Raw genomic sequence first — 26,657 nt, 5'->3', positions numbered from 1 at the left:
GTGAACAGCTCCTCAAACAAGAAGATTAACATCTGTCAACCCTTAAAAGCTTACGTTATCATGCGGGTGCAAAATGGGGGAATATTTTAAGAACAGTATCAATATTTGACAAACAGTGTTTTCCTAACTCAAACAATGTGGGGTTCATTATTCTACACATATTCCTAATGTCTCTCAGGTGTTCACATTCCGGTGTCCGTCACTCTCACCACAGATTCTGCAACTTCGCTGATCAACTGTTGTTTCCATTCCATATCTCCATGGATATTTGTATCCAAGACGGATTCTCGCTATTACTGATTCTCTCCCTCGTCCTCCTCCTCTTCGTCCATAATGATTGGAGTTGCCAGCTGCAACCATGTTGTACCATCGTACAGGTTGACTGGTTTGTGCTTCTATCCTCCTTTCCTCAGTTACCTTGTCACGGTGATGTTGCCTGACAATACCTCTAATTTGTAGTAGAGTCTTGGGTATGAAGTATTCAATATGGTCTCCTTCAGCGCCTTCAGCAGCCAGCACATCTGCTCGTTCATTTCCACATATTCCAACATGGGAGGGGATCCACAGAAACTTGACGACTCTTCCCTGATTGGTTAGTACCCTCACTACCCTCTTGATCTCAGCAACTATCCCAAGATTTTCTGCCCGATTTTTACTTAGGCTTTGCAATGCTGCTTTTGAATCAGTACAGATTACTGCACCATTAATGTTTCTTTCGAGGAATCTTAACGCCATAACAATGGCAGTTGGCTCTGCTTGTGTTGAAGAGGCATAGTTCTCAACACGCCCCTTTTCTTCATTTCTGCGTTGGAAAGTATTATCCTTAATTACCGTGTATGCTGCACCAGCCCTGCCATTGACAGCATTAGATGACCCGTCAGTGTAGATTTGATCTAGTTCATCTCCGGCTTCTTTATAAATTTCCTGGAGATACTTGTGCCTCATTTCTTGTGGTATCATGTTGGATTTTTTCGTTGCCATTTCATTGATGATAATCTTGCATGAGTCATCCTCCCAGAGAGGTAACCTCTCTACAGGCAGGAGCTCACGGGCTTGCTCAAGCAGGTGAAGCTCTTCAAGGAAGCAGACTGATCTGTGATGCCATTTTTTGCTTCTCCTGTTTCCTCCTGTTAGCAGCACAGAACTCAGATTTTTCTTGGCAATATCATTGTAATAGGGATCTCTGGCTATCCTAATTGCAAGCTTAGCATTCAGCTCCTGAATTCTACTTTTAACACTGGGGAGGGACAACTCCTCTCGTAGATTAGACGTTTTGACAGTTCTTGGGACACCAAGAATGATTGTCATGGCTTCATTTTGAATGCTTTCGAGCCTTTTCATATTGCTTTGGGAGTAGGTGCACAGAACTGGTGCGGCATAGTCTATGACGGAGCGCGCATAGGCTGTGTACATCATTTTAAGGACGGCAATTGAGGCTCCATGTCCATTCCAGGTCATAGCTTTCTGTGCCCCGAGTCGACTTAGCATGTTCCTATGAGTTGGTTGAGCTCCTCTTTCTTCCCCTTGTTAGAGCCGACAGTGACGCCAAGGTACCGATAGTGATCAACCCATTCAAGTGTTACACCATTAATTTGTAGTTCTTCATTTTCTCCCCTCTTGTAATGAGAGTATGCTTTTGTCTTGTTTGTGGAGAGACTGAAACCGAGCTCAACACATTTCCTTCCGAGGAGTTCAATGGACTGTTCAATTTTCCCCAAGGTTGGGGCTTGTATTAGGACATCGTCTGCATATCCCACTTGTTGCGTCCCTTCCGGGAAATCAATATTTGCAATGGCGTTCATAAGTACATTGAATACTATGGGGCTTAAGACTCCGCCTTGGGGGGTCCCGAGTTCCATACTCATTGTTCTTGAGACTGCTCCATTGAAGCAAACCTTGGCTTTCCTTCCTGTGAGGTAGTCTTCAGTCCATTTCAAGAGTCAACGCTTGACACATTTCCTTCCAAGGAGGAAGACACATTTTCCTTCCAACGGCGCCTGACAGCTGGGTAACCAGCACTTGGGATTCTTAGTTCTGAGGTTCCGGGTTCGAATCCCAGTGGAGGCGGAGACAAATGGGCAAAATGTTAATTTTACCCCGATACCCCTGTTATCTAGCAGTAAATAGGTACCTGGGAGTTAGGCAGCTGCTACGGGCTGCTTTCTGGGGTGTGTGCAACAAAAAGGAGGACTGGTCTAGGACCGGGCCGCGGGGACGCTAAGCCCTGAAATCATCTCAAGATTGACACCCATGCATGCAAGCTCGTCTTGGATCGTAATATCTTGTGCTTTGTCGAAGGCTCCTTTGATGTCAACAAATACAGAGTACCTAGCTGTGTCATTAGCCATGTAATTACCTATACAGTTTGCTGTGCTCCATTCTTTAACAAATCCATTGACCCCCTCCCCTAACCTGCCTATTTTGTGCAACAGTCGGTTTAGGATGATCCTTTCAAGCATCTTGCAAGTGCATGACACGAGACTGATAGGTCTGTAATTACTAGGGTCATTGGGCTTCGGTATGGGAACAATTATTGCGTGTTTCCATTGTGTGGGCAACACTCCACTTAGGAATGACTTGTTAAACAGGTGGAGTAGTGGATTCCCAGACACTTCACACAGTGCATTGAGTATGTCGTAGGTGACGCCATCTTTACCAGGTGCTGTACTTTTAGCCTTGTTCATAGCGCCCCTTACTTCCTGGGCTGTGATTGGTTGGCTATATTCGTCATCACTAGACAGTGCTCTTGTTATCCTGATTTTCCTGTCATTATGCCGCAGGAGCTGTTCCCGGCTTATTTCTGCAGGGAGGTTATCTTGATGATTTCGGGGCTTAGTGTCCCCGCGGTCCTGTCCTCGACCAGGCCTCCACCCCCCAGGAAGCAGCCCGTAGCAGCTGTCTAACTCCCAGGGACCAATTTACTGCTAGGTAATAGGGGCATCAGGGTGAAAGAAACATTTCGCCCATTTGTCTCCGCCTCAACCAGGGATCGAACCCAGAACCTCAGGACTACGAATCCGAAGCGCTGTCTTCCCAGCTGTCAGGCGGGAGGGAGGAGGAGGAGGAGGATGCTGCATCACTCCACTTGTGAATTAGTTCTTCAGCCTTACCCTGGGGGTCTTTGTGAGCCGCAGGCCGGGCTCTGCCACCCTTACCTATCTGAATTTTTGCCCACACTTGTCTTGCAGATGTTTCCCGTCCAATAGAGCTAGTAAACTTAAGCCATTGTCTTTCCCGCTCTTTAATCTTCTCTTCCCTGGCTACTTGACACACAGTTTTAAACAGTTCTTGGCTGCTGTCAGTGGGATGTCTCCGGTACTCTCTACTCATGCTCCTTACATTTGCATTGATCATCTTTATGTGATCGTTCTCATACCATTTTATTTTCTTCCTCTTAGGGTTACTTCGCCCAGGCGTACGGCGCGGAACATTAATACAACTCTCAATTTCGTTATTAGGATCATCAACAAATGTATCAGTGTCTTCTGGGATTTGATATTCCGTGAACCAGTCACTCATCCTGTTTATGAAGTGCGGCCTCATATCTGGTCCGAGTGATAACCTTTTTCTTTTATTCGTCTCTTTCCTTCTCTTACTCATGTCGACGGTGGTAATCAGTGCCCAGTGGTCACTACATAAACTGTGCACAATGTGTGTACTGGCATCCGTGTCCTGTGCATTCAGCACGAGAGCATAGTCCAATCTTCCTCCTCTGAGGTGAGTTGGCTGTTCATCACCCAGGACTCTGCCGGAACAACCGTGGACATCTTCAAGATCAAACTTACTGTTTTCTAAAAATACGTGCCGGACCAACCGGGCTGTGGTGGGTATGTGGGCCTGCGGGCCGCTCCAAGCAACAGCCTGGTGGACCAAACTCTCACAAGTCAAGCCTGGCCTCGGGCCGAGCTTGGGGAGTAGAAGAACTCCCAGAACCCCATCAAGCAGGTCCCAGGACAGTGCCTAAGGTTTTCACTTCCCCTGACAAAGAGTGACAGTTTCCGTCCATTAACATTGAGGGTGATGACAGTTGGCACCAAAGTGTGGGTGTCGGGCATTAAGGTCACCGACCAGTAGGGTAGGTTCTTCATTAACAAATGAAGGTAGTAACCTATCAACATCAGACGAAGGGGACTAAGAAATAATTAAGATATTGTTCAGATTTCCGAGTTAGTGTACATCTGGGTGGCAGTCCACCTGTGTTTTATGGCGTGTTCTGCTGTGTTCATTATTCTCTGTTGTATGGCACGGGTCGTCAGTAGGTGGGAGAGGCAGCATTCATCCACCTTGTCTACCTTGTGTACCTTCTCGGGGATCAACGGTCCCGCGGCCCGGTCTCTGTCCAGGCATCCCGGCTGGTCGTCTGTCAGGCTGTTGGACGCGGCGGCTCACAGCCTGGCGAATGAATCGCAACCTGGTTGATCAGGTATTCTTTGGAGGTGTTTGTCAAGTTCTGTGGTGAACAGTGCGAGGGGTCGGCCAGTTATGACCCTTATGTGTAGCGGGAGAGTGTTGAACAGTCTCGGGCCAGGTGGAATGGAGTCTACGATTGCCTTAACTCGCTTACCTGGATCTTACCTGTAGAGGGTTTCGGGAGCTGTTCTACTCCCCGAGCCCGGCTCTGGGGCCACACTCGACTTGTAGGGTGGAAGTTGTTGCTTTAGAGTTAGCTACTCAGAACGAAATGTCCATGTAGCACTGGCTATGGTGAGCCCGTAATTGAATTCGGTTATTTGCGATAACCTTGTTACTGTGATATTTGGGTCAGAGCTGGTAGGGCTTCTCTGCTCAGATTTCATTGTGTGCGTGTGGCGGGGGGGGGGGGGGTGCGTGTCTAATAATAATGCCGCCATCCCGCCTCAAGAATACAGGTTAATGATAAATTTTGACGGTAATAAAGAGCAATTTTTGTTATTAATACATGAGGTACATTTGCATTAGTGCAGCTCCCCTAGACTATATGAACTGCAGAAGACGCGTGTACGAGATATTCGCCCTCGGTGTGCTAATGAGGATTTTTTTTAGTCTAGGTTAATCCAGCGTGAAAGACATTTTAGTATACTGTTTTCCATGCTAAAAACTGTTAAAGCATATGGGAAACTGTTTTTGGTATGGAAACATTTATATAATGACCATTGTCGTGCGAAACTGGATGGGAGAGGAGTTTGTGTGCATATATTGTGTAGTATTGTGGGGGGTGGGGGGTGGGAGGGAGCGGGGAGCGACGGGTGGAGGCGGGAGGGTGCGGGGAGCGACGGGTGGGGGGCGGGAGGGAGCGGGGAGCGACGGGTGGGGGGCGGGAGGGAGCGGGGAGCGACGGGTGGGGGGCGGGAGGGAGCGGGGAGCGACGGGTGGGGGGCGGGAGGGAGCGGGGAGCGACGGGTGGGGGGCGGGAGGGAGCGGGGAGCGACGGGTGGGGGGCGGGAGGGAGCGGGGAGCGACGGGTGGGGGGCGGGAGGCAGCGGGGAGCGACGGGTGGGGGGCGGGAGGGTGCGGGGAGCGACGGGTGGGGGGCGGGAGGGTGCGGGGAGCGACGGGTGGGGGCGGGAGGGGGCGGGAGGGAGCGGGGAGCGACGGGTGGGGGGCGGGAGGGAGCGGGGAGCGACGGGTGGGGGGCGGGAGGGAGCGGGGAGCGACGGGTGGGGGGCGGGAGGGTGCGGGGAGCGACGGGTGGGGGGCGGGAGGGTGCGGGGAGCGACGGGTGGGGGCGGGAGGGTGCGGGGAGCGACGGGTGGGGGGCGGGAGGACGCGGGGTGCGACGGGTGGGGGGCGGGAGGGAGCGGGGAGCGACGGGTGGAAGGCGGGAGGGAGCGGGGAGCGACGGGTGGGGGGCGGGAGGGAGCGGGGAGCGACGGGTGGGGGGCGGGAGGGTGCGGGGAGCGACGGGTGGGGGGCGGGAGGGTGCGGGGAGCGACGGGTGGGGGCCGGGAGGGTGCGGGGAGCGACGGGTGGGGGGCGGGAGGACGCGGGGTGCGACGGGTGGGGGGCGGGAGGGAGCGGGGAGCGACGGGTGGGGGGCGGGAGGGAGCGGGGAGCGACGGGTGGGGGGCGGGAGGGAGCGGGGAGCGACGGGTGGGGGGCGGGAGGGAGCGGGGAGCGACGGGTGGGGGCGGGAGGGTGCGGGGAGCGACGGGTGGGGGGGGGGAGGACGCGGGGAGCGACGGGTGGGGGGGGGAGGACGCGGGGAGCGACGGGTGGGGGGCGGGAGGACGCGGGGAGCGACGGGTGGGGGGCGGGAGGGAGCGGGGAGCGACGGGTGGGGGGCGGGAGGGTGCGGGGGGAGCGACGGGTGGGGGGGCGGGAGGACGCGTGGGGAGCGACGGGTGGGGGGGCGGGAGGACGCGTGGGGAGCGACGGGTGGGGGGGCGGGAGGACGCGTGGGGAGCGACGGGTGGGGGGGCGGGAGGACGCGTGGGGAGCGACAGGTGACGGTCACGTCTCCCTGACCGGTGAACCAAGACGCCTTTGTGTCCCCCAACACCTCACATATTCTTCCTGGCACAATGCTCAGGACGCTTGAGCACTGTTACGACATATGAGATTCAGAAACAAGTAGTGTATTGTGAGGACTAATAATAAACAGAAGCTCCCCTATGACTCTGTAATATCCCCATTGGCCAAACTATTATGTATTAACGACAAGACATACCATTAATGTATGATGACTTACTGTAAATATGTAGCTCTTGTAATAGCACTTTCTCTGTAACTAGCTGACATTGTATCTATAAGGTGTGAAGGATAGAAGAAATTGTTTATGTAATAATCTAAGATGAGGTCTGATAAAGACCTTTTGTGCCCTCTGTAATGCTTTTGCGCTACCGCTCACAGGATGAGTATGGGGTGCACAATAAACTAGCCGCCTTCGGGGGCAACAATCAATGTTACACAGTACACACCAGCAGGTGGAAGGCTGCCACGATGACGGAGCCATAGTGTACAACTCTCAACAAGCACAACTCACCTAGTTGTGCTTGCGGGGGTTGAGCTCTGGCTCTTTGGTCCCGCCTCTCAACCGTCACTCAACTGGTGTACAGATTCCTGAGCCTATTGGGCTCTATCATATCTACATTTGAAACTGTGTATGGAGTCTTCCGCCACCACATCACTTACTAGTGCATACCACTTGTTAACTACTCTGACACTGAAAAAAGTCTTTATAATGTGTCTGTGGTTCATTTGGGTACTCAGTTTCCACCTGTTCCCTTGTTCGTGTTCTACCCGTGTTAAATTGTTTGACTGTCTACCCTGTCAATTCCCCTGAAAATTTTGTAGGTTGTGATCATGTCTCCCCTTACTCTTCTGTCTTCCAGTATCGTGAGATGAATTTCCCGCAGCCTTTCCTCGTAACTCATGCCTCTCAGCCGTCAATCTACTGGTGTACAGATTCATGAGTTTCTCGAGCTTAGTCATATCTACATTTGAAACTTTTCAGCTTCAGCCTCGGTCAGTCAGCCTCCACCACCTCACTGCTAAGTACAGTACATTCCATTCACTAACTACTGACACTGAAAAAGTTCTTTCTAATATCTCAGTGGCTCATTTGGGTTCTCATCTTCCACCTGTGACCCCTTGTGCGTGTACCACCCGTGTTAAATAATCCATCTTTGTCTATCATGTCAATTTCCCTGAAAATTTTGTACGTGTGCGTGCTTGTGTGTGCACGCGCGTGCGTGCTCAGGCTTCTTAGTTGCATCTAGTGAGAGGGAGATACAAGGGATTGAGCCCCACCTGAATGTGAGAGGCGGGGGCTGAACATTGCCTTAGCAATACACTAACATTGCAATTGGACTTAACAATGCACTAACTAGCAGTGCATTAGCCTGGTAGTTAGTGTACACGGTGACACCCTCCCACGGTGACACCCTCCCATACTTCAGTAGTCATACTGGTGCTTGCAAGTGGTTGACCATGTGAAATGTGCACAGTATCACGGTGACGTGTGTGTGAAGTGTCACGCCTCTACAGCCATATCTGCACACTTGTCACGCCTCTACAGCCATATCTGCACACTTGTCACGCCTCTACAGCCATATCTGCACACTTGTCACGCCTCTACAGCCATATCTGCACACTTGTCACGCCTCTACAGCCATATCTGCACACTTGTCACCCCTCTACAGCCATATCTGCACACTTGTCACGCCTCTACAGCCATATCTGCACACTTGTCACCCCTCTACAGCCATATCTGCACACTTGTCACACCTCTACAGCCATATCTGCACACTTGTCACGCCTCTACAGTCATATCTGCACACTTGTCACGCCTCTACAGTCATATCTGCACACTTGTCACACCTCTACAGTCATATCTGCACACTTGTCACGCCTCTATAGCCATATCTGCACACTTGTCACGCCTCTACAGCCATATCTGCACACTTGTCACGCCTCTATAGCCATATCTGCACACTTGTCACGCCTCTATAGCCATATCTGCACACTTGTCACGCCTCTAAGTTGCTTATCTTGCTATGCAAGCTGATTTAGTTTTGGTATTTGTAAAGATAGCGCCGGTCGGCCGAGCGGACAGCACGCTGGACTTGTGATCCTGCGGTCCTGGGTTCGATCCCAGGCGCCGGCGAGAAACAATGGGCAGAGTTTCTTTCACCCTATGCCCCTGTTACCTAGCAGTAAAATAGGTACCTGGGTGTTAGTCAGCTGTCACGGGCTGCTTCCTGGGGGTGGAGGCCTGGTCGAGGACCGGGCCGCGGGGACACTAAAAAGCCCCGAAATCATCTGAAGATAACCTCAAGATAACTCAAGATAATTGTCAGTTCTGGTCCCATACTCAAGTATACGTTTGCAGCTGACTTTTTATTCATGTATAACATGTTGTCGTTGGGGGGTGGAAGCAGAGGCGGCAGTGGCCGAAGGTGCCGAGGTTCAACAATATTGGTCATTGGTCTGGAAAGGTATGAGATTCTCATCAATTGGAGTCAATCCTGACTCCTCAGACAATAGTGTCAGGGCGCACCATTGTCGAAGCATTTCTTAAGTTTGTGAAGAAACCTAGACAATAAAAAGTTGGTGCATTGTGTGAGAATTGTTGAAGCGGCGCCGAGGTGGAGGCGGCGAGAAGTGCTCAAGAGAGGAGACAAGTGTATCTGAGAGCGGCGGGCCTTTGTGTCAGCGGTTCCTTGCGCTCCTCGGCTTATCCGAGAGTCACCTCTCCTGGCGAGCGCTCTCCAAGGAGCCCACAGTTCACTGTAACCATTTCTTCTCAGTAAGATTCGTGTACAGTAATATGTGCACTCTCCGAACTCTTGTGAGTGTTGACTTTACATTCCTAGAGTGGTTGTTATGGAGTGGGTTCACATGCATAAATCTCTCAGGAGTTTGCTAACTTGACAATTTACAAATTTACAAACACGGGTGAATAGTGTTTAAACAAACCCCAAATAAGAAAATAACTGACTCCGGACATTTAAAAATCTTTCCTGAATATCGACTAGGCTTTCTCGAGAGGTTGTGGTCAAGAGGAGTTTTTTTTAGAAAGGAAAGGGGGGGTATAACTTGGAAGGGTTCTGAAAGTCGTTCTACTTCCCTAGTTACAGCCCCGCTCCTGTGCCAGGTAAGTCCACTACGGGCTCATCATTGCCCGTGCTACTTGCATCTTTTTGTTCTCAGTAGCTGAATCTAAAACATTCTACTTCCCAAGCCCAGCCCTGTTTCAACAAGCTGTTGCTTGGAGCGACCCAAGGCTCATATATCCACCACAGCCTGGTGAGTCCGGCACTTTAAGAAAACTACCCAGTTTTCTCTTGAAGATGTCCACGGTTATTCCGGCAATATTTCTTATGCTCGCTGGGAGGACGTTGAACAACTGGAACAACCGCGGACCTCTGATGTTTATACAGTGTTCTCTGATTGTGGCTATGGCATCCCTGCTCTTCACTGGCTCTATTCTGCATTTTCTTCCATATCGTTCACTCCAGTATGTTATTTTATTGTGCAGATTTGGGACCTGGCCCTCTACCTTGTCTTCTTTGGAATCTGCAACCAGGCCTCCCGGTTGGTCGTCTGGTGTAAGCAAATTTCAATACTTCGCCAAGATTCCTGGAGGACATCATTATAAATGACGTACTTGCATATTTTTTGAACACCATTAATGGTGTTATCTCCGAATTCCGCGATTTTTTCACATTCCATTATATAATGACGCAAAGTATGCGAATAATTTAGTCAAATCTTCATCAGTAGTTGTTGCAAACTGCCAGAGGTACTTGTAGCCGAGCCTAAGCCTAGCAGTGGTAACATTTAGAAGTCTGCTAACCTTATTGGATGACCCATAGACGTGCGGTTCTTCCTGCATAATAGAATGATGATAGATGGACTAACTGCTGTGGACTAACTGCGGGCCGCTCCTAGCAACAGCCTAGTGGACCAAACTCTCACAAGTCAAGCCTGGCCTCAGGGCTGGGCTTGGGGAGTAGAACTCCCAGAACCCCATCAACCAGGTATCAACCAGGTGTGAATTTCACTTAGCCTCAAGTCTACGAGATTTTGTTGATGTTCCCGGAATATTACTGCCCTCAGGCTTCTCAAAGGCAGTCCAAGATGGTAATCAGTTTCCTCTTTACGAGCAAAAGTTTTGACTAACTTCTATCAATATGGGAAGGAATTTACAGAAGACAAATTCTGACTGCATCATTGATTATTTCAGTATTTGTGTCTAGCTTCAGACACAAGCATGTCAGTTATGCCTTGGTGAGCTGAGCGAAGTCAAGGATGACAAGGCGTCACTTACAATTAGCAGGGAAGGAACGTGAACTTCCTTCCTCTATCAGCCTCAATGTCCCAAGACTTTTCAACACACTCCCTCTACACATAAGGGCCGACCACTTAGTGTTCAAACGAGAACTCTACAAACCTCCTTCAAAGGATACCCGATCAACCAGGCTGAGAGTCGTGCGTGATCAACTGTGATCAGCCGCGTCAAATCCTCAACCGACCACCAACCAGGAGGGAAGGGGAGGGAATGATCAGGGAAAACCGCCAAGCCATTACGACTATATAGTACAGGGAAGGGTCAGGATTAGGGTTTGGGGGGATACCAACCAGGAAACGTTGATCATTTTGAATGAAGTTCAAGTTAAAGTATATTTATTGAGACAATAAAATACACCAACAAAAGATAGTGGCTTAGACTATTTCTACCCTCCTGCTTGAGGTTATCTTGAGATCATCTTGAGATGATTTCGGGGCTGTCCCCGCGGCCCGGTCCTCGACCAGGCCTCCACCCTTCAGAAAGCAGCCCGTGATAGCTGACTAAATCCCAGGTACCTATTTACTGCTAGGTAACAGGGGCAAAAGAGTGAACAGCAGGTAAAACAGGGTGAAAGAAACTCGGCTCATCGTTTCTCGCCGGCGCCGGGATCGAACCCGGGACCACAGGATCACGTGTCCAGTGTTCTGTCCGCTCAGCCACCGGCTCCCATTAAGTCTCAAGCGCTCACCTCTCATATCCTCTGGTGTGAGGATGAGAGAAAGTACCAGAACAAGTACGGTACCCTGAGCGACTGAGCTTTTCACAGTAGATGATCCAGATTTTAGTGTGTTGACTATTACACTCTGGGCTCTGTTCGTTAGGAAGTTGGAGATGCCATCTACCTACTTTGCCAGTAATTCCTTTTGAGAGCTTTTTGTGGGCAATAACACTGTGATCGAATTCAACAGAAGTTTTGCAAAGTCTGTGTATACATGTGCGTTTTGCTTGTCTTCCATGGCACCTAAAGCTATGTCATAGTGATCTAGCAATTGTTAGAGGGAAGAGCGTCCTATTCTGAACACATGTTGTTCTGCGTTATGTAGATGTAATTCCACGTGAGTTATAATCTTACTTCATAGCACTCTTTCAAAGATTTTTATGATGTGAAGTTAGAGCTATTAATCTATAATATTTTGCATCTGCTTTACTACCTCCTTTGTGAAATGGCACGATCTCTGCTGTTTAAAGTAATTGGGATAACATCATTATCTAGGCTGTTTCCAAAAGGTGTTTAGGGCCTGTCAAGGAGAGATGTTAATTACAAAAGTTGGTAAATCATTAGACTGAGTAGTAGAATGTGCGTGCAAGTGACAACGATGGACAGATGTTGTTTGTATGCAGATGAAGCTAAGGGTCTGTGTGAAGAGCGCATTAGAAGTAGTAGGGAATAAGGTTAGGTGGAATTGGTATTGTAATAACCCTTAACTTCTCTTTATCCTTTTACTCCCTTTCAACACCCCCAGCTTTTAACATTGCTTCAAGCTCAGTATGACCCCCTCACTGAGTTACCACAAATATAAGCTGAAATATTAAATGAGGAGGAAACAACAAGAATAGGGATTATTATTTTTACAACTAATAATTAAAACCTCATTAAACACTGCCACCACCTCCCTGACCATTTGAATGTGTCTAAATTACTGCTTCCCCAGGAAGGAAGGGAATCAATAATCATGAACTCAAGGGCAATACAATCTTGGTAAATAAATCTTGGGAATTAATAATGTAATCTTTACTGATTGAGGATTCTAGGACAACTCTAATATCCATAAAGTGGAGGAGAACACCCAGCTAGCCCAGCTAATGAAAACCACAAATAAGAATGAATAACACAGCATTAATCAAAGGGAACAGATAACTAAACACAAATATATTAAATTACTTTATTTATTAAAACCCTTATATTGAGAACAAAATTTAAAAATATATCCTACTTTACTAAGACATTCTATGAGGCAATTGGAAAACGGTGTGCAATTTACTTGATGTACCAAAACTCACATTACCTTAATCCTGCAAACTCAGCCAAGATGTTGAATGGCTTGCCCTACAGGTCAGGAGACCTGTACCGCAGTAAGCCCCAAGCCCCAAGACACACTTATTATTATTAACATTTTATTGACAAAATCAATTACAATTTTGCCTAATCTGAGGATTTCGATTAAGTCTTATTAAAGTGAGGATAATGGTGGTACTCACTGTCACGCAGGACAGAGGGTCTTACATAAGACAATAGGTCTAAACTGTAGACGGAAGTACATATATATCATGGTTACAATGAATGTTTTAATGTATGGATATGTGAAAACAACTTTCTATTGTGCACTGCCACACAAGACACACTGACTTCAATTCTCTTAAACTACCCCTGGGAGACCTAAGGGTTTCCTCTGGAGCTTGGCTCTGGCTAGGAGCACCAGTCAATTCAAAGCAAGGCTGAATATTCTGAAGGCTGGGCCAATGGAATGGTCAGGCCCTACCCTGGGGGACCCTGCCCCTAGAGTCCTACGCCAACAAGGGCCAAGAAACCTAGGCCTCCATGGCTGCAATCAGAACCAGCCCTAACCATAAGGGTCAATTCCTCTTGACAGAAAACTCATGTACTGGAAATAAGCAGTAACAACTGACTCGTGGAAAGAGCTGACTAGCCATCCACGTGTAACTTGAGAGCACAAGTTTATGACCCTGAGGTACTATTCTTCTATTCATCAATAGTTATAGGAAAGGCACGGGAGAGGGGTAGAGAGGGAAAATAAGTGGGGAGGAGTGGGAACAGAAAGGGGCAAAGAGAGGGGCTGCCTAGCCTCCCGATGGCTCACTGGACTAAGGAAAACTTGACTTCAAACCGTTTATGACCAGAGAGGGTCAGACTGTGACAAATGGGAAGGGAAGGGGAAGAGGTATACCTGGTTACCTGGTTGATGGGATTCTGGGAGTTTCCACTCCCCAAGCCCGGCCCAAGGCCAGACTTGACTTGTGAGAGTTTGGTCCACCAGGCTGTTGCTTGGAGCAGCCGACAGGCCCACATACCCATCACAGCCCGGTTAGTCCAGCACTCCTTGAAGAAAACAATCTAGTTTCCTCTTGAAGATGTCCACGGTTGTTCCTGCAATATTTCTGATGCTCTCTGGTAGGACGTTGAACAACTGTGGACCTCTGATCTTCATACGGTGTTCTCTGATTGTGCCCATGGCACCTCTGCTCTTCACTGGTTCTATTCTGCATTTTCTTCCATGTCGTTCACTCCAGTACGTTGTTATTTTACTGTGCAGATTTGGGACCTGTCCCTCCAGTATTTTCCATGTGTATATTATTTGGTATCTCTCCCGTCTTCTTTCTAGCGAGTATATTTGGAGAGCTTTGAGACAATCCCAATAATTTAGATGCTTTATCTCGTCTATGCGTGCCGTATATGTTCTCTGTGTTCCCTCTATTTCAGCAATCTCTCCTGCTCTGTAAGGGGAAGTGAGTACTCAAGACAGGACAACACAAGTGATTTGAAGAGTTCAATCATTGAGATGGGATGTCTGGACTTGAAGGTTCTCGTAATCCATCCTATCATTTTTCTGGCTGACGCAATACTTGCTTGGTTATGCTCCCTAAACGTTAGGTCGTCGGACATCATTATTCCCAAATCTTTGACATGCTGTTTTCCTACTATGGGCAGATTCGATTGTGTTTTGTACCCTGTATTATGTTTAAGATCCTCATTTTTGCCGTATCTGAGTACCTGGAATTTATCACCGTTAAACATCATGTTATTTTCTGCTGCCCAATTGAAAACTTTGTTAATATCTGTTTGTAGTTTATCAATGTCTTCAGCAGAGGTAATTTTCTTGCTGATTTTTGTATCATCAGCAAAGGATGACACGAAGCTGTGGCTTGTGTTTTTGTTTATATCTGATATGAGAATAAGGAACAGCAGTGGTGCAAGGACTGTACCTTGAAGTACAGAGCTTTTAACTGCGCTCGGACTCAATTTTACTTGATTGACTGTTACTCTTTGTGTTCTGTTTGACAGGAAATTGAGTATCCAGTGCCCTACTTTACCAGTTATACCCATTGACCTCATTTTGTGTGCAATCACTCCATGGTCACATTCGTCGAATGCCTTTGCAAAATCTCTGTATACGACATCTACATTATGTTTTTCTTCTAATGCCTCAGTGATTTTGTCATAGTGGTCAAGTAGCTGTGAGAGGCATGATCTTCCTGCTCTAAATCCATGTTGGCCTGGATTGTGGAGGTCATTGGTTTCCATGAATCTAGTGACCTGACTCCTGATCACTCTCTCAAATACTTTTATTATGTGGGACGTTAGTGCAACTGGTCTATAATTCTTTGTGAATGCTTTGCTACCACCCTTGTGTAGAGGGGCAATGTCTGCTGCTTTAGGTGCATCTGGTATCTCCCCAGTGTCCAAGCTCTTCCTCCACACTATACTGAGTGCCTGTGCTACTGGCACTTTGCATTTCTTTATAAATATTGAATTCCATGAGTCTGGACCCGGGGCTGAGTGCATGGGCATATTGTCAATTTCTCTTTAAAAATCTGCTACGCTCATGTTGATATCAGTTATATTTACAGGTGTTTGAATATCATTCATAAAGAAATTGTCCAAATCTTTCACTTTCATGTTGTGTATCGGAGTGCTAAACATGTCCTCATACTGCTTTTTTTAGGATTTCACTAATTTCTTTGTCATTCTCAGTGTATGAACCTTCACTAATACGAATAGGTCCAATACTGGCAGTGGTTTTCGTTTTTGATTTAGCATATGTGAAGAAATATTTGGGGTTTTTCTTTATTTCTTGAATTGCTTTCTGTTCTAGTTGCCTTTCTTCAGTCTGATAGGAATGCTTCAGTCTCTGTTCGATTTCCTCAATCTCCCTGTTTAAACTATTTCTTCTTTGTATGGAGAGTCGTGTCTGCTTAAGCATTTCCGTTAATTTCTTCCTTCTTTTGTAATGTCGTCTGCGTTCTCTTTCTACATTTGACCTCTTTCTGGCTTTCCTCAAAGGAACATGTTTCAGACAGACTTCATATGCTTCAGAAGTCAGTTTTTCTATTCCTTGTGTAGGATTTTTATTTCTTAGAACATTTTCCCATTGAATGTTTGTAAGTTCCCTGTTTATTTTCTCCCAGGGAGAAAGAGGGAGAGGGAAGAAGGGGAGATGGGAGAGGAGTGGGAGAGAGAGGGGGGGGGGGGAGAACCATGATCTGCACAGATCATTACAGTATCAAAATGGTGAATGTATATCTTTCAATAACACTTGACATATTTATATACCCCTGGTTGTACTGCATGGAGAAGTGAGGTGCTGCTGTAGATGTACAGTAAGTATATTGAAGTGTGGCAGTACTGGCTTTGTGATGCTCCAGATGTAGTGCCTTTTTTAAGGCACTACATCTTTTTCCATTCATGCCTATTTCTTGTGGCCTGGCTGATGCTTCTCCACCCCCCATGGAAGTGGGAAATGAGGTAGTGATAATGATTATTGATGATTTAATCAAACTATGAGCTTGGTGTGGGGTTGGTGGGGGAAGTCTAATTTCTAGTACATTATTCAATGGAATTTACCTTAAAGGTGTTAAGTGTTTCCATAATTTATGGACGATTGACCATGTCCCATTCTTATGATTATATTGTTTATGTAATGTTTTGTGAGAAATCTGCCTTAACTTGTGCACAGCTATGGCACACCTGGAGTCGAATTATACGGACAAAACGAAAACAACGAATCGGCAATCAATCATCTCACCTTTCTTCAAGGGCAAGTATGTTACTTAGGATAATGTGGCTTCATTTTACCCCCTAAGTGGTTTAAGATTTCTTGATATAAGAACAACATGAGAAGCTGTGTTTAGCATCAGTTTTGAATACCCTTCCTACACTGTGTTGCTATTGTTTTATGTTTTAATATGGAAATACTGTATACAGAATATCAGTGTTCAGATTTTGAAGTGTAATGGCAGTTTTAAGTGGATTGTTAGCTCAACATGATTTTTATTACTGTATTGTTTACTGCCTTTTAAATATACTGTACATTAAGCACTTTACCATACAATTGCAAATTTCAAATCTCAGTTTAAAAAGGTAAAATTTGTTTTAATTATTAATAGGCTAACTTTGTTTTTTTTCAATATTTGTGATAATTAGCAAAAATGTCTACCTGTGTAGAGAGCATTATTTAACACTTAACAGTACATCAACTAACTATTAAGAGTGATTTATTTTGTGTGTAATAACCTATCCCTGTGTGGGTGTGTGTGTGTGCTGTGCCAGTGTCGTCTAGTATCACTGTGTGCAGACAACAGCCTACACTTATGGCAGCTAAAGCAACTAGATGACTCCGGTGGTATGCAACTTGTTCAAGTCAACTCGACGTCTCTTGAGGGAAAGTAAGTAACATTACGTCTCATATTTTACTAAAAGAAAAATTTCCCACTTTTACTGTATATTATTGGGTTAAATACAGAATATTTACTAAGTATAATTGTATAAAGTTTGTAAAGAATTATTTAAGAGACCTCAGATCAACATTCTTTAGTTACAATAATCATAACTGAAAACTGTGAAGATAAAAATTAGAATAGATGCACATTATGAAAACAAAAAGAATATTACCTTACTACCTTACAAGAAACTATCCAGTCTCTGTACCTAACTCCTAATTCCTCTGATGTTATTGATATAATCCTTTCTCTTAAAGTCAAGTGCCCTTGCTGAAATACCAACTCTAATTTACAAAAAAAGCCTCTAGATTTCTAGCTCTAGCCATTGCATTGCTCTACAACAAATCACTTGAACTCCAAACCTTTCCGGATATTCTAAAGAAACGAGAGTAACCCCAGTCCATAAATGTGGTGATCTCACTGATGATGACAATTTCAAACCTATATCAATTATACCAACCTTGTCTATAATATTTGAAAAACTAATTTACAAGCAGCTTTACTCAAAATCTTGGTGTCTGGTAGGTGTCTATTAGTATGGTGGATTAAAGTACTGGTGGATTATTGCTGTGTTGTGTTTCACTTGTCATATGGAAATGAGACCATTGACGTATTAGTGATACAGGTAGCTATTTATTTAAGAGTTGTTTTTCTGCTAAATCTCACTCGGCTAGTTTGGGTTTGAAAATAATGTTGTAATAGTAATGTCTACTCTTATTTATTACATTGAAATTCCTTACAAGCAAATTCTTTTAAAGTGATTAACTTTGTTGGAAATTTAGAGCTTGTTTGAAAAGAGGAAAATATTTTGCATGATGACTAGTGGTAAATTAATCAATGATTTTACAGTAATTGTGGTGAATGATGTGAGAGAACGTTATGGGTAATGTTTGGTCCAATACATAGCCCAATAGGACTTCAATGATGTGTGACTCCTTTAATCTTTTTTATATACAGTACTGTATTTAATTTTATGGAATGGATTATGTGTACCTGGTACCAAGTGAGATGTCTCTTCTCTCTACAGGCTCAAGAAAATCAGTGTAGTTGTAGCAGACAGCAAGTGTGAGCATTTATTGGTGGGAACCGAAGGGGGCAATATATATCTTCTCAACCTGTCAACTTTTGCCATGTCAGATAACATCATTTACCAGGATGTTGTCATGCAAAAGTAAGTTTTGCATTTTATAACATGTCCATCCCTAATGTTCACACCTACCAGTATGTTGATACACAGGAATGAGTTGTATACTTAGTAAATTTGCTGTAGTTGGCATTCTTATCATCTACGTAATTATGTTGTGTTTTATCTTGCTGAAGAAAATGTTGCATTGTGGTGGGTCTCCATGTTTATCATTCACATTCCACAGTGTTCATTTTAGAGATGACCAGATATTGGAGTATGTGTGTTAAATGCAAGTCATGAATGTAACAAAGCTAAACTTTTGTTAATATCATGTGCTGTAATTCATCAGTTTGTAAGTTGCAGAAATATTGGCTTTGATAAATGGTTAATGACCTTAGTAGCTCAACTTTTATAGCACTTGGCAGTTACTTAAGGCTGTATGACATTGTGTGTTTACATTTTTTGTTGTTGAAATGATGTAACATTGGAGGCTTGGGAATGGGATGTACAAGTGTTACAGTTGAATAAGAAAATTAAAATAAAGTGTTATTTCTAGACAGTTAACAATTCTGCTTTTAAGCAATGCCTTCTCAGAGACATAATGACATAGGATAAAAACCCATACTTATGTATTTGTGAAATGTATGTAAAGATCTACACCAAGTCTTTTGCACTCTCCCAAGTGCTTTGTCAAGGTCTGAATGTGTTGTTAGGACAATACTCGCATCTCAACGATTAATGTCATTGGTCATTGAGATGTTTCTAGATGAGACTTAACACATTGAGATATTGTAAGTCTCATCCTAACCACACACTCAGATCTTGACAAAGCACTCAGGAGAGTGTGAAAGACTCAGTGTAAATCTTTACATAAATTTCACAAATACTTTTGTGTGGATTTTTTTTTTTTGCTAGTCTACGAATTTTAATGTACTGTACTGGATAACCTCAGGTTGTTGACAGTTAATTGCAATACAGTATTGTGAATTATTGGAATCGGTGCATAGGACTGTATTCTTAATCAAGTCTCTTGAAAGTCAGTACAGTATAGTATCTTGTAATTTTTATTTCAGTGTTCCTGAGGATTACAAAGTGAATCCTGGTCCAGTTGAAGCCATTGCAGAACACCCTACTGACCCAATTAAGATATTAATTGGTTATCAGCGTGGCCTTATAGTTCTTTGGGACAAAAAGAATCTATGTGCAGATCAGGTACTAATTAAATACAAATATGTTAACCAATTTACATTGTATTGCCATTTGCATGTTCTCCCACAGGATGGTAGAATTATGACCATCAGTTTATGGTTTCTGTTTACATAAAATTGTTTGTCATATAAAATAATTACAAAATTTTTCACATTAGAATATAGTAAATACAGTATTGTTTTGGCAAGCAGCATATCAAAAATGGGTTTAGTATGGCATAATGTGGCCACTGCCAGATAGTTATTGTACACTTGTACTTGTCTGTTCTAAAAAAAAAAAGCAAACTCATTAACATTTCATGATTCATATTGAATTGTACTTTTGTATTGTATATATGTTGCACGAACTGAACTCTATGGTACTCGTGACATTTCTCCAGTCTGAAACATGGTCTCTGATTACTGCCCGCATTTTTCTGTCAGTTAAAAAATTTTTCATGCCTGTTAGAAGCCTTCCTATCACTCCACTTCCTGTATGTTTGAGATTCTAGAACAACCTCTTAGGTGGGAGTCTGTCTAAAGCCTTTTTTAGGTCCAGATATATGCAATCAACCCAACCATCTCTCCTGTAAAATCTCTGTAGTTGTATCATAGAAACTAATTAAATTCATTACACAGGCTCTTTCAAATCGTAAACCATACAGTATCTGTGATTATATAATTTTTCTCAAGTACTTTGAAATACTGAAGAAAAATTCGAAGTGCCGACCCCACGGGCATGAGGCAGAAGCTCATTCCCTGTACAGTACTGTGAGACAACTACAGTATGCAAGATTTCAGAAGCAACAATCCACTGCCCACCTGAAATTTTATACTTTTGCCAGCTGCTACTAAGTACAGTACTGTCTCCACTCGATCATCTGGACTATATGGGAAGGACCCCCAGCTGGATTATCACGTGGATTATCACGTGGATTATCACACTTAAAATTACAGTACAGTTCATTAAGCAAAGTTAGTTTTGACTGCCAGCTGCTGGAGCCTCACCGGTTGAAGGCATTTGGGTTGCCTGTGAGGCCTCACTTGTTGAAGGCGCTTGCTTGCGCCTCAATTGAAGGTGCTTGGCTTGCCTGTGACGCCTCACTTGTTGAAGGCATTTGGCTTGCCTGTGATACCTCATTTGTTGAAGGCGCTTGCTTCTGCTTCACTTGTTGAAGGTACTTGCTTGCACCTCACTTGTTGAAGGCATTTGGCTTGCCTGTGATGCCTCACTGGTTGAGGTGTATAACACGTAACTTGTCTTTAATTTCTAGGACAACTTTCTTCCTCTTAACACCTCCAGAACGATTGACGCTGCTACCAGACATAGTCTTGAGATAATATCTTGAGGTTATCTTGAGATAATTTCGGGGCTTTAGTGTCCCCGCGGCCCGGTCCTCGACCAGGCCTCCACCCCCAGGAAGCAGCCCGTAACAGCTGACTAACACCCAGGTACCTATTTACTGCTAGGTAACAGGGGCATTTAGGGTGAAAGAAACTTTGCCCATTTGTTTCTGCCTCGTGCGGGAATCGAACCCGCACCACAGAATTACGAGTCCTGCGCGCTATCCACCAGGCTACGAGGCCCCTCTTATTAGTCTTGGCCAAAAATATGTAAAATTACTATGAAAATAAAAAAGTTATTTTAAAAAAATATTTCACTAATGGCACAGCACTGTGGTATAACACGAGGGACGGGAGCACATGGGTTGACCAGTGTTGGACGGGTCCACTTGGGGCAGCTATAGCACGTCACGTAGGCCGCCAGGAGGAAAAACTCTCAATATTTTTAAAGGAAACTTCAGCCTGTGCACATTGTTTTTAGGAAACTTATATATTTGTTATTACATAATTACTAGTATTTACTTCATTTGTTTTTGGCTATGATGAATTGTTTTAAAATTAATGGTAATTCCTGTACCCAGGTGGTCCCTCCCGACGCTCCCCTCCCACCCTCCCAACACCACCCACCCACCCCACCCCTCCTCCACCATGCGTCTCGAGCCACAGGCAGATGGGATTAATACAGTACGGCCTGCCCCATGGCTTTCATCTCTAGACAATTCAATGATTATACGGCTGACTGTTCGGATAGTGCAACATCGGCAGCAAGTTAACCGGCTCCAATTTTTTATCCGGCTAAACCAGCTTTTATCCGATTCCCACGGCCCTTTTGGCCGGATAATGAGAGAACTTTATCAGGTCCCGATTTTGGCCGTATAAGGGCGTTTTCCGGATGTTTGAATCCCGGATAATTGCGTGGTTACAGTACATAGGAAGAATGGATCCAGGCCCATGTGATAAATTGTCAACCACACTATAGTCTAAATAAATACCTCATTCACTTGGGCCCTAGGAGACTCGAGCTGCCAACTCCACGGGTGTGAGGCAGAAGTTCTTCCCCTGTATTATGAGACAGCTGTAATACAAAAGATTTCAGAGGCAACAATCCCGTGGGGTTGGTGGTTCGATTCTCCTTATTTGGAGATGGAGCTTAGATATTGGTGTTATCCGTGAAGTACCTAAAAGAGCGGAAATTGCACAACTACACAAAAGAGGTATTTATGCAGATACAAAGACCAATAAACCAATAGCTCTAACATCACTCATCATAAAAATCTTTGAAAGAGAGCTAAACAGGGTGTGTTTTCTCTCACATTTTCTAGGCTACTATGAATATGACTGAGGGTTTCGGAGTTGGAACAGGATTTAATTGGTAATGAGACTCGGGTAGCTTCGGGGGCTGCCCTATTTGGGTCGGGGACTGAGGCATTCGAGCTGGTTCCTCCTGCCAAGGCTTCAGAGTCCCACCAGCAGGCCCCCTTCTTTTCAGCCATTCCCCCTGGACTCTGCCTTTTCTTCAGGGATGGAGGGTATGGAGGACTGCTCTGTCCTGAGTCCCGACTTGGGGGATTCCGGGGCTGGGGAAGAGTTGACCTGACAGCCTTGGGCTCCCTTTGACTCCACTTGGGTGTTAGTGCCCTCTTTGCGGGGCTTGTTGCATGGGAGGGGTTTTCTTACCCCCATTCTGTGTATGAGTATGATTTGAGTTCGGCTCCTCCCCGGGAGGAGCCGAAGGAGTTCAGTTCCAGGCTCCCTTGGGTTCCTCAGCCTCGTCCTTCCGGAGATTTTCTGCCTCTCGTATCTTCCCGTGGGAGGTTCAAGAGGCTCTTGCAGCATATCTTCTGCAAGACACGGATTCCGCCTCCGTTATGGATCCGTCCTTCTTTGAGTTTGGTTCTTCTTCCCTGTATTGGGTGCATTTGGAAGTTCCAGAGTCTTCCTAGCTGGCAGACTGCCCTTTCTTTTTGTTGGGGGTGTGGCAGCATGGGTTCTATTGGTCCCGCATGCTCTTTTTTTTTTTTTTTTTGAAAAATATACAGAGAGTTGTTACATTCTCGTACAGCCACTAGTACGCGTAGCGTTTCGGGCAGGTCCCTGGAATACGACCCCATGAAGAATCATTTTTACAACCAAGTACCCATTTTACTATTGAGTTAAACAGAGGCTACAGTTAAGGAATTGCGCCCAGTAAATCCTTCCTGGCCAAGATACGAACCCATGACAGAGCGCTCGTGGAATGCCAGGTGAGTGTCTTACCACTACACCACGTAGACTGTAAAAGTGCTCGAGTGGCGAGAAGCGTCTACCGTTCTGTAGGTTTACCTTGAGGTGAGTTTGAGTGCCTTAATGCATGCTTGTTTGCCCCTGTGCTTTCTCAGGATGTTGGTCTAGTACAGCTGCACGTGCAGGTTCCTACCTTTTCAGCGTCCTCGGTTGCTGAGGATTTGTGCACCCATGGAAACTTGGCTTTGGTCTTGTGCTTCTTTTCCCTTCTCGAGCCGTCTTGTGCCTGGCTTGAGGAGGATGTAGAGGCATTGTGCCGGGCCTTCATCTGGTGTGCTGTCCTTGGCGGCTAGGGTGTTGGCCGTACTGTTGAAGCTGTTTGCTCCTATCTTGAAGGAGGCGATGTGTCTGTTGATGTCATGTGATGTCAGGCTGTGCTCGCTCTCTCTCTTTGGAATCCACTTTGGTCCTGGCTCTTAGGTTTTTGTGTCTGTTTTGTCCATTGCTGTTTGCAGAGGCTGCTGTCACACAGTATCTGCAGACGGCTTCGTCTAGTTGTCGTCCTATGTCGGACTTGTTGGTTCTCCGGGGCAGCCATTCTCAGCCTTCTTAGAAGGGTCGTGCCAGGGCTTGGGGTTCCGCTGGTCAAGGTGGGCCATTGGTGCCAGCTTCTGAATTGAAGTTGTCTTCAGAGCCGAAGTTGTCTGGTCAGCACGATGATCGCTCTGTTCAGCGATGGGCTTCTCGTAAGGGGCATTGGCCCTTTTGCGTTTCGCCCTGTTGACGGGGTGATGGGGAAAGGCTTGCTCTGTTTGCTCGTGCTTGGTCCTACAATTTGTTGGCGTTTTCGGTCATGTCATCCGGCCTGTGGTGGTGTTGGGCGGCCCCTTCCCTTTTGTGAGGTTCGGGACTGGCGGGGCAGGCTGCTTCCATTGTGCTTCGTCAAGTCATCTTGGTGTGGGTGCGCTTGGGCATGGTTGAAACGACTCCATGCCTCAGGTGGGTTTCCCACCTGTTTCCAGTACTAAAAAAGGATTGTGCAGATCCAAGGTTCATTTTGGACTTGTCCCGTCTGAACTCCTGGATTCCTTTTCCCTCACTTCTGATGACCACTCTGTCTCAGGTCCTGCTTCTGTTGGAGCCAGGGGCCTGGATGGTGTCCCTGGACCTCAAGGATGCATATTGGCACGTTTTTGTTCATCCAGGATTCAGGGACTGGTTAGGTTTTGTGGTGGGGCATCTAGCTTACCATTTTAGTTGCCTTCCCTTTGGTTGAATCTGGCATCTCATGTTTTCACTCGTCTTACCCAGGTCGTGGTGACACATCTGCATCTGCTAGGGGTTCGGGGTTCTGGCCTGCCTTGACAACTAGCTGATGTGGGACCCAGTTGGTCTGCTTGTCTGCTTGCCAGGGTTCTGGTTCTTTCCCAGCTTGCTGGATTTGGGGGTCCTGGTGAACTGACAAAGTCCCATCTGGTTCCATCCCAGGTTCTGACCTGGCTGGGTCATGTTTGGAATTCTCGGACCGCTTCCATGTCTCTCCCTCCAGAGGTGTTGCTGCAGCTGCTCTTCCAGTTTCACCTGTTTCTGGGAGGGGTCCCTGGTCACTTGATGGTTGCTTGAGCAGTTGTGCAGTCTGAACTGCGTCACACTGGTCTAACCACTGGGTTGGGTTTGACTTCGGTGTCTGTTCTGGTTTCTTCGAGGACGCCTCTTCCACCTCTCTCGCGACAGCTGGGTTCATCTCCAGTGGGAGGGCTTGCGTCGGTTGCTGCGTCTCCGTCTTCCTCTTCGTGTTTTTCAGAGTTTAGTGCCTTGGTGCCTACCAGAGCCCTCGCTCAATGTGTTCCCAGACCTGTTGTCTCTCAGCTGGGGCTTTGTGACCAGTGCTCACCGGGCAGGCCAGGGGCGGTAGGGTCTGTCCTTCCGCTGGGCTCACAGCACAGTGAGGAAGTTCATGGCAGTTTGGCTGTCGCTTTGGACAATCCGGGATGCTCTGCGTTCGACGATCTGGCTCCATTTGGACTGTTCTCCAGCGGTTCTTTGCCAGAACCATGGGTGTTCTCTTTAGTCCTTGCCTCTGGGGGGGGGGGGTTCTCTTCAGGTGACTCATCTGCTGGCTTCAAGGAGTTTGGCTCTCCATGAGGTTCATATCCAGGTAGTGTCCAATGTCCTGGCTGATGGCTTGTCTTGGTTCATTCCCCTGTCCAGAAAATGGACAGTCAACGCTGATTCCTTCAGTTGGCTCTGCCGGACGTACGGACTCCCAGAAGTGGACCTCTTCACATCAGTGTGGTCTTATCGTCTTCCAATGTGTGTGGCGCACTTCCCCGACTGTGAGGCTTTCGCGGTGGATGCCTTTCGGCAGGACTGGTCGAGATGGGGTTACCTGTACCTCTTTCCGCCAGTCCAGCTGTTGCTTCGTGTTCTGGCTCAGTTGGAGTCTTACCACAGGAGAGTAGTCCTCGTGGCCCCCTTGATGGCTGGCCCAGCCTTGGTTTCAGGCGCTGCTTGCTCTGTGTCTGAAACTGGGGTATTTTCCGCAGCTCCGCCTCAAGCAGGTATCAGTACTCTTCTAGTAGGTTGGACTGGTCCAGTACACTGCTGGTTCTTTCTTTTCCTCCGCTCTTCGCGTCTGGTCTTTTTGCCGCGGATTTATCACCATTTGTATGGTGATCAGGTGGCTTTGTTGATGGCATCCCACCTGAGAGCTTCATCTCTGCGACAGTATGAAGTTTCCTGGCATTCTTTCCGCCATTTTCTCTCTCTCCATAGGTTGTCTTCTATTTCTAATTGGGTTGTCTTATTCTTTCTGTCTTGGGTTTTCAGGACTGTCATTTGATGCTTAATACTGTCGCCTGGTATTGTGTGGCACTGGCAGAGCTCCTCCAGCTTGCTTTCGGGGTGGATGTTTCTTCTGCCCCATACAGTAAGCTTTCTTGTGCTTTGTTTCAGCTCCGGCCTGCTCATGCATTGCCTGAGCCATCCTGGTCCTTGGACAAGGTGCTCTCTTATCTTTCTTCTCCTTGGTTCGTGGTGGCCTCTTTGGTTCAAGATTGTTTTTTCAAGGCTCTTTTCTGTTGGTTTTGGCCTGAGGTTCGAGTCGGTGAGCTTCATCTTCTCCTTTGGCGCAGGGATTTCTGCTCCTTCGGTCCTGTTAGTCGGTTTGTTCGGTTGCAGTCTTCTCCTTTTCTGGCGAAGAATGAGACAGCTGCCTTCCATAGGGGTCCTTGGGTCATTGATGCTTGGTTGGTGAGACCAGGGTGCATCATGTCTTGTGTCCGGTTGCGACTCCTCACTGTTACCTGCACACCTTGGCTTCTGTGGCCATGGATGCGCTTTGGGTTGATCCTGTTTCCCTCATTCCCTGTTCCAGAGCTCAAGTCTCTCAGGTTGTCCACAGGGTTATTAAGTCTAGCAATTTTGGGATCTATCCATGTGCCCCCACTTCATTATGGAGTTTGCAGTATTGGCTGCCGTGTTTGGCAACATGTCTTGGGTTGATATTCTGATGTGGGGATTTTGGAGGTCGAATAGGGTCCTGGCCGCC

General features: G+C 46.4%; 1 protein-coding gene across 4 annotated transcripts in view; it reads left to right on the top strand.

Annotated features, from left to right (window-relative positions):
• l(2)gl (LLGL domain-containing protein l(2)gl) overlaps positions 1-26,657 on the top strand; it is a 248,488-nt gene that overhangs the window by 118,816 nt on the left and 103,015 nt on the right. For all 4 annotated transcript variants that reach the window (XM_045743926.2, XM_045743930.2, XM_069324922.1 and 1 more), the window contains exons 3-6: positions 16,465-16,549; positions 17,058-17,173; positions 18,255-18,398; positions 19,427-19,565. In XM_045743926.2, coding sequence (XP_045599882.2) covers positions 16,465-16,549; positions 17,058-17,173; positions 18,255-18,398; positions 19,427-19,565 — 484 coding nt within the window. The remainder of the gene's footprint in view (positions 1-16,464; positions 16,550-17,057; positions 17,174-18,254; positions 18,399-19,426; positions 19,566-26,657) is intronic.

This window comes from Procambarus clarkii, chromosome 15 (genome assembly GCF_040958095.1).
Source record: "Procambarus clarkii isolate CNS0578487 chromosome 15, FALCON_Pclarkii_2.0, whole genome shotgun sequence".
NCBI classification, from domain to species: Eukaryota; Metazoa; Arthropoda; class Malacostraca; order Decapoda; family Cambaridae; genus Procambarus; species Procambarus clarkii.
This window is presented reverse-complemented; position numbering and strand designations above follow the sequence as displayed.